Source organism: Spermophilus citellus (assembly GCF_964194105.1).
Source record: "Spermophilus citellus genome assembly, contig: SCAFFOLD_310, whole genome shotgun sequence".
Taxonomy (NCBI): Eukaryota; Metazoa; Chordata; class Mammalia; order Rodentia; family Sciuridae; genus Spermophilus; species Spermophilus citellus.
Window position 1 is genome coordinate 19846 of NW_027672889.1, and position 8235 is coordinate 28080.

Genomic DNA, 8235 nt, shown 5'->3' on the forward strand with positions numbered 1-8235 from the left:
CCCCCAAAACCCATTGATTTTTATAAGGTGAACAGATAGAATTTTATATTCTAGAATTAATAAATGATTGTGTTTCTGAAGTTTCAGGGTCACATTCCACCCTCTAGAAAGTAGGGAAATTTTCATATGGTTTGGAAACTTTTTGGATACATCCTAGAGACCAGAATGAATTCCACAGGACCTTCGACCAGTGGTGCCCACAGGAAAGTGAGTGCAGTGGCCATCTTTGAGTGGGCCTGGGCATGCATGCATTTGGTGGAGAGGAAGGCACAAGAAAGGGGGTGATCTATGCTCAGTGATACCAAAGAAGTAAATGAAAATATTTTGAAAGGATTATCATATAAGTATTTAGACACAAAACCTAATAAGAATTAGTTATACTTGTTCCAAATCATGGTACTAATAACTGATTATTGTAATATTGAAATGGCTTACTTTTTCAAGTTGGATGATCCACTTGTTTTTCATATAAAGTACAATTTCCCTTACTAACCTGGCAATATAATTTCTCAACCTTACATTTTCTAGCTCCTAAATGCATGGCATTGTTGTTCTGTTAGGTGTTATAAGGATTAATATGAAATATCTTATAAAGTGTCCAGAGATTTGGGGAACAGTGATGTTGTCTGTATAGACCATTCCTCTTTTTATTAGTTCATAATAGTTATATATAACATTAGAATTAGTTTGTCATAATAATAAATGCACAGATTACTCTTTGCTCCAATTAAGGCCCCAGTACTCACCCTTACCCACCCTCTATTCCTGTCCTCTGTCCCATTTCCTATACTCTGCTAGTCTTTCTATTTATTTATATATTTTTAGTTAGTGTCTTGTTGATATACATAATAAGATTCAGTATGATACATTCATATATGTACATTGAAACGTTAGGTCAGATGCTTTCCATTGTTTTCCATTATCCCATCCATCCTCCCTCCCCTTTCATCCCCTTTTTCTAATCCACTGATCCTTCTATTATTTTGATAGAATCCTCCCACTTTTTCCTCCCTCTCTTCTATGTGTAATTTTAGACAAGCTTCTGCATATCAGACAAAATATTTAACCCTTGATTTTCTAAATTTGACTTATTTCACTTAGCATTAACTCTTTCTACCCCTTTATTCAACATAGACCTTGAAACTCTAGCCAGAGAAATTAGACAGATGAAAGAAATTAAAGGGATACAAATAGAAAATAAAAACTTAAACTATCATTATTTGCTGACAACATGATTCTATACTTAGAGTGTACAAAAACCTCCACCAGAAAACTTATAGAATTAATGAATTCAGCAAAGTAAGAGGATATAAAATCAATACCCATAAATCAAAGGCATTTCTATGCATCAGGGATGAATCCTCTGAAAGAGAAATTAGGAAAACTATCCCATTCACAATATGGAATCAACAAAAGAGGTGAAAGACCTCTACAGTGGAAAGAAACTACAGAACACTAAATAAAGAAATTGAAGAAGACCTTAGAAGATGGAAAAATACATCTTAGAAGAAGATAAACAATCAATCAACAAATATATGAAAAACTGTTCAACATCTCTAGTAATTAGAGAAATGCAAATCAAAACTACTCTAAGATTTTATCTCACACCAGTCAGAATGGCACCTAGGTTGGCTCCATACCTTAGCTATTGTGAATTGAGCTATGATAAACATTGATGTAACTGTGTAAATGCTGTATGCTCATTTTAGATCTTTTACATATATACTGCCATTATTGTTATCATCATCATCATCATCATTACTGGGGATGGGCCTTGCACATGCTAGGCACATGCACCACCATTGAGCTATACCCTAGCCCACAGGTTATATTTAATAAAGAGATGCTCGAATTATATTCATAGTTCTTATTCTAGGTATTCTTATGTAAGAGTCCTATGATTTATTCACTTAGTTATCCAGTAAAGACAGGGTATATCAGGAACATGCTGGCTTAGCCAGGCATGTCAGAACACTCCAGTCCAGTAACTCCAAAGTCTGAGACAGGAGGATCACAAATTCGAGGCCAGCTTTGGGCAACTTTGTGAGATCCTGTCTCAAATTTAAAAACAAAAAGGGTTGGGGATATAGCTCATCTCCCATACTGCAAAAAAATATAGAAATAAAAATAATCAAAGAAATATGCTAGCTTGGTCTCCCCCCACCACCCCTTTTTCTTTTCTTTTGAAACTTAAACTATCTTTTTTTCTTTATCAATTTTTTGAGGAAAAAATACCAGGAATAATTCAGTAAGATAATAATAGAGGGGCTGGGATTGTGGTTCAGTGGTAGAGTACTTGCCTAGCACATGTGAGGTTTGATCCTCAGCACCACTTAAAAATAAATAAATAATATAAAGGTAAAAAAAGATAATAATATAAAACTTAGAAAGGAGAAAGTAATCATAGGAAATCTTTCAGAATTAAAAAAATGGATTTGAGTCCTTTGACAATAGTGAGGCTTAACATTTTGTAACCACCATAGTTGTGCTTAGGGTTAACTGATGACTGTGCTTCTAAAAACAGGGATGTAAGGAGTAACTGTGTTGTAATAAGGCAGATTAAAAATCATTTGTATGTAAATATGATAGGTATAGCATCTGAATTTTAAAATAAGTTTAGAAATTTTAGAGTTTTTCTATTAAATCAAAGGAAAATTAGTGTCAGTGAAATTTTCAAACTAGTATAGAAAAAAATGTCCAGAATCTTGGCCACAGGGAGAGGCAATTTCTATTTTTATTGCACATTTCAATGCTTAAAATGATTGGTTAAATAGAGAGCAATTCCACACTGTCAAGACTCACTAGGATCATGGATACTGTATTCTCAAATAAGAACACAATATAAGACACACTTTCATTTCTTTATAGGAATTGAAATTAGTACACTAACTTGAAAAAATATCATAGGCAATGTTCTACTGCAAAATTCCACTTCTTTACAAATTAGTGTTTTAAAGTAGGTGAATATAATTTTACATCCTATCCATGAACTAACAGGCCAATTAGACTATGATCAATTAAACAATACTGGCATTTGCATGAACATATTGCAAACAGAATTCAGTTTCAAAATGTAAATAAATAATTTGAGTTCTTACTCTCTTCTCCACTCCCACCTGAAATCAAACTGTGGATAAATAAGACACTTATTATTAACATTTTTATGGTAGAACTTTACTAAATAAGCATTTGCATCTACCCTGAGTCATACCTATGGTCTCTGATGACTGACTGCAATTGCATTTTTTTTTTTTTTTTTTTTGGTGTGTGTGTTGGAGGCAGTGCTGGGGATCAAACCCAGGGTCTTGTCAACCACCTAGTTACATCCCCACCTGTATTACTGCATTTTCTAAAAGGAGCAAAGATTTTTATCAGAATGCTTTTCACATTAGGATTTTCTAGCAGCCCTTCACTCAGGATAGCTAAGTCCTGTTGCCCTAAAGCTAAGGTACTCACTGCAACGTGATGAGTTAGAACTTATGCATCTAGAATGGCCCTAGATATTCACCAGGCTAGGAGAATTGCGAAGAATAATTTAAATAATTTTCCAAAGGGCTGAGCTCTGCTTTCAGTATATATATGGAAATCTAGCATTTTCCAAACCTAGGCAATTAATTGTCCAGGGCATTCTAGGGCAAGAAGAACACACTAATAAATCCTGTTGATTCCTATGCAAACGAGTTGCAAACATGAATCAGACCGTTAAAAAAAAATCACACTCTTTTCATCAGATTGTTAGTGGATCACCCTTTATGATATAAAACAAAGTATGTTGTAGAGTATGGCTTCACATGAATCACCAGGAAATTGGTTTATAAAAAGAAATGAATTATATGGAAAAATATATGATCTTCTGCTGAATAGGGCTAAAGATACTTGCTAACAATACTCAGTGGAAGTTGGAAGTGAAAAGTGTGAGTGGAGAAAGGCTCAAATGACCATTGCTCATCAGTTTATAAACATATTGTGATCAAGACTCTATAGCAGTGTGTGCCGTACAAAAATTCTGACATCTTCAAGCTGGGCCCACACACATAAATATCTTCCCTGTCAGGACAGCTCTCGTATGGGTGGGAAATAAGATGTATACCCCACAATCAGCACACACTTTTACACAGGCAGTAAAACCCAGACACTTTTATTTAAACTTTAGAAAGCAAACAGGCTACCCACAAAGAATAGTTAGGAAACTCAAAGTGTTTTATTTTGTACTGTTTTCTTTTTAAAAAAAAAGTGTAGATCTTCATTGATTCATCTGTATAAATATTTTTCCTGGCAACAGTAGTTAACTTTTAACCTCCCATTCAAAAACTTCACAACTTCAAGTATTTGAAATGCACTTAAATTCCCCCCTGCTTTTTATTTTCTATATTACGTTCTCATCATGATTAACTGACTCATGAAGTTGAAGAATTTCTTTTAAAAGGAAGTTCAAAAATCTTTACTAGTATGTACTAGGACAAATTAGCATTCTCTGTGTCAGTACCCATTTTAACAGTACTATTTTTCCTAAAAGATAGAAAGTGGGGGGAAAATAGGCATATCTGTTCCATCCAGAGCAAAGCACAAAATATCATTTAAAAAATAAATACCTAAGACATTCCTGCCACACTTCCATGTCCATTTCCTCAGCTGTTGAAAAATTTTCTCAAGTGGCGCTGCATCTCCACCTGCCTTCTACCAGCAACCTCTGTGGCTCTGTCTCACTGAATCTGACTCTGGAGGGTAACTGCTCTTTGTCACTTGTCATGAAGCTTGTAGTTTGATATCCTGGGCTTCACATCCAATTTCAGAAACTCAAATGACACTATATGGACTCACTCTAAATCTTTTTTTAGTGCAGTTTGGCAAATATCCCAAATGAAATTCAACTCTAAGTTAAAAGTATCAAGCAGAGATAGAGCTAAGTGTGTCTGTGACTTGCTGGGCTGCCCAAAGGCTCTGGTGAGGTTAGGAATAGAAAACCTAATTGTCCCTAGCTGAAGGGCTGCAGACACCTGTTGCTTTGTCACAACAGAACAGTTAACCACAGAGACAGCAGGAACCCAGAGGCCTAACAGCAATCAGGCTGCTGGGCTGCTGTGAATATCTTTAAAGGCCAACAACTGCCCTCAGCTTTGCCCCACCTCACAAGCTCAGAAACGTTGGAATCATCTCCACTATAACTCAGGGTTAAGAACAGCAAGCATTAAACACGAACACCTGATAGATTCTGCTCCACATCTCCCTTCTGGGACTCCAGCGCGCTCTTATTTTCAGGCTCTTTCTACCTGCTGATTTGAACTTTGGCTTTGGTTTTGGTTTCTAGAAAAAAATGTATTATAAAGCTGTCTGGAGAGACCACCGCTAGATGGCCAAGTCACCTGGCCTGGCCCGCCCACTGCTGGCCTTGCTGGACCTTCCTGGGTCTGTAAGGAGCAAGGGAGGCTCATGCATCTCTGCTGTGGTGGTCAAGGCCTGCTCCTCTTCTTCGGGTGTCACAGCCAAGGCACTCTCTTCCAAGCTGCTGCCGCTCCGGTCCTCCAGCAGCTGGGGTGCGGTGCCCCCCTGCCCAGCCTCCGGTGGGAGCCGCTGGCTGTTGCTGCCTGCGGGGCTTGGGGCTGCGGGACTGGACGCTGCGGAGGAGGCTTTCCGCGCCGGAGTCTGATGCTCAGCCGCTTGGTTGGCCCAATTCTGCTCTGTCATCAGCAGGTGTTGGTTATTGTAGAGCTTGGTAGGGTGGCCCTTCCCTTGTGACTCATTCAATGCTACCATTTTGAAGTCTGCTGCTGGTGGCGGGGCTCCGGGGTACCCTGCTTCGCCGGCCTGTCCCAGGGGAGAGGCATAATGCGTGTATAAGGGTGGGAATCCAATAGTGACCGTGGGTGGGCGGGAAGCGAGTGGCAATGGCTCTGCGGCCACCAGCTTGGATTCGGAGGTGTCTGGGCCGAAATGATCAGTCACTCCTTGTTTGAATTTTTTCCAGCCCAAGTGGTAAATCTCCAGCATGTTGAGTACAAGAGAGGCACAGGCCACCGCTAGCATGAAGATGATGAAGATGGTTTTCTCGGTGGGTCTGGAGATGAAGCAATCCACCATGTTGGGGCAGGGCCACCGGTCACATCGGTAGAGCGGCTGCAGTTGGAAGCCATACAGAAAGTATTGCCCAGCAATGAAGCCCACCTCGAAGAGCGTCTTGAAGATGATGTTGAAGACGTAGGTCCGCAGCAGCGCCCCAGCGATGCGCACCTTGCCTCGGTCATCACGCACAACAGTCTTATCCTGAGAGCCAGCCCCATCTAGAGACTCCTGACCCCGCTCCAGGTGCGGGTTTTCTCTCCTCAGCAGCTCCTCCTCCCTCTCTTTCTTCTTCTCTTCCATGCGCACAATGTGCAGTACATGGCCCAGGTAGATGAGGGTGGGCGTGGACACGAAGATAATCTGCAGCACCCAGAAGCGGATGTGCGAGATGGGGAAGGCCCTGTCGTAGCACACGTTCTCGCAGCCAGGCTGCTGGGTGTTGCAGGTGAAGTCGGACTGCTCATCACCCCACACCTCCTCTGCTGCGGCCCCCAGCACCAGGATTCTGAAGATGAACAGCACCGTCAGCCAAACCTTGCCGATGACTGTGGAGTGCTCCTGTGCGTTCTCTAGTAGTCGCCCCAGAAAGCTCCAGTCACCCATTGCTTCAGATTGCTAACCTGTAAGGGAACATTGCGCATTAATACGCGGGTTAGAGTAGTTGAGCTGTAGAGGTCAATCACCCCAGGGCAGTCACGATGAGTACTAGAATTGAGTTTTATCAGCTGTACTCCCACTTCCAAACATGGGTAGTGCTGGGGAAGTCTCCTTAAGGATGTATGTACACATGTGCATAGTCAGCTCTTCACATCCTTAGGTTCAACCAACCTCAGATGAAAAAATAATGGGGGCGGGTGGCGGGGGGATTTGCATCTGTCCTCAACAAGTACAAACTTCCATTCATTCTTTTTTTTTTTTTTTTTTTTTTTTTTTTTTGGTACCAGGGATTGAACCCAGGGGCAATTAATCACTGAGCTACTTCCCCAGCCCTTTTTAATATTTTAACTAGAGACAGGTTCTTGTTGAGTTACGTCTCTCTCTAAATTGCTGAGGCTGGCTTTGAACTGGAGATTCTCCTGCCTCAGCCGCTGGGATTATAGGCATGTGCCACTGTACCTGGCTGTCATTATTTCTTAATACAGTATAACAACCATTTCCACAGTATTTACACCACATCAGGTCTTCTAGAGATGGTTTAAGTATACAAAATGGAATGTGTAGATTCTATGCAATACTAAGCCATATTATATAGGGGACATGAGCATCTGTGGACGTTAGCATCCATAGGGGTCCTGGAGTCAATGGACACTGAAGTACTGGATGTTATTTCCCTATTAACATGTGGAACAGAATTGAATTAATATCTACAGCACTGTGCAGTAGTCACAAGTAGTAATTGCTGGCATAAACAAGATAACCACGTGTTCCACTCCTTATTTCAGAGATGAGGAAAGGAACGCTAGAAAGAGAAATGATTCACCTGACCTCTAACTCCCCACATCTTCCTCCACAGAAGCATGGTATCCCCACAGGAGCTCTGGACTCTACCTGCAGCTCAGACCAACTCCAAATTTTCACCTTTGTTTGTGTGAATTAGAGCAAATTTTTCCCAAATTGTTGTTATTCCCATGTCACCTTCATAATGTGTCATGTTGTATTGGTATTATAAGTCATGTGTCATATGTCACCTTGCCATATTAACCTACTACCACTCTTATTATTTACTTTTTTCTTAATAGCAACTTTCTTTTTATGCTTAAATTTAGCTTAAATAGGAAACTCTACATCACTTCTCTAAAAGGAGGTACTGATACCATAAATGGAAGGTAGCTTTAAATACATTGTTGACAATTGTTTGCTCTAACTTCCCCTCACAAACAACCCCTGAGTATAAACTCTTTATTTATTTAAAGAGGGAGGTTAGAAGTATTAGAGGTGTGTTAAAGATACAAAGGGGATTGGTTCCAGGATCCTGAAAGATACCAAAATCTGTGGATGCTCAAGTTTTGTATATAAAATGGCACAGTTTTTGCACTGAACCTGTACTCATCCTCTTATATACCTTAAAACATATCTAGATGACTTATAATACCTAATAGGTGAAAATGCTATGTAAATAGTTGTTGTACTGTTTTGGGAGTAATAACAAGAAAAAAGTCTGTACATGTTCAGTAT

At 39.9% G+C, this 8235-nt stretch overlaps 1 protein-coding gene across 1 annotated transcript; it reads right to left on the reverse strand.

Moving 5' to 3' along the window:
* Positions 1-4940: 4940 nt before the first annotated feature.
* LOC308640466 (gap junction alpha-3 protein-like) lies at positions 4941-6663 on the reverse strand (the record flags this gene model as incomplete). The annotated part of the gene is made up of 1 exon (XM_081312362.1): positions 4941-6663. The coding sequence occupies one exon, from the start codon at positions 6661-6663 to the stop codon at positions 5347-5349; it is 1317 nt and encodes a 438-aa protein (XP_081168488.1). The 3' UTR covers positions 4941-5346.
* Between the last annotated feature and the right edge of the window lie 1572 nt (positions 6664-8235).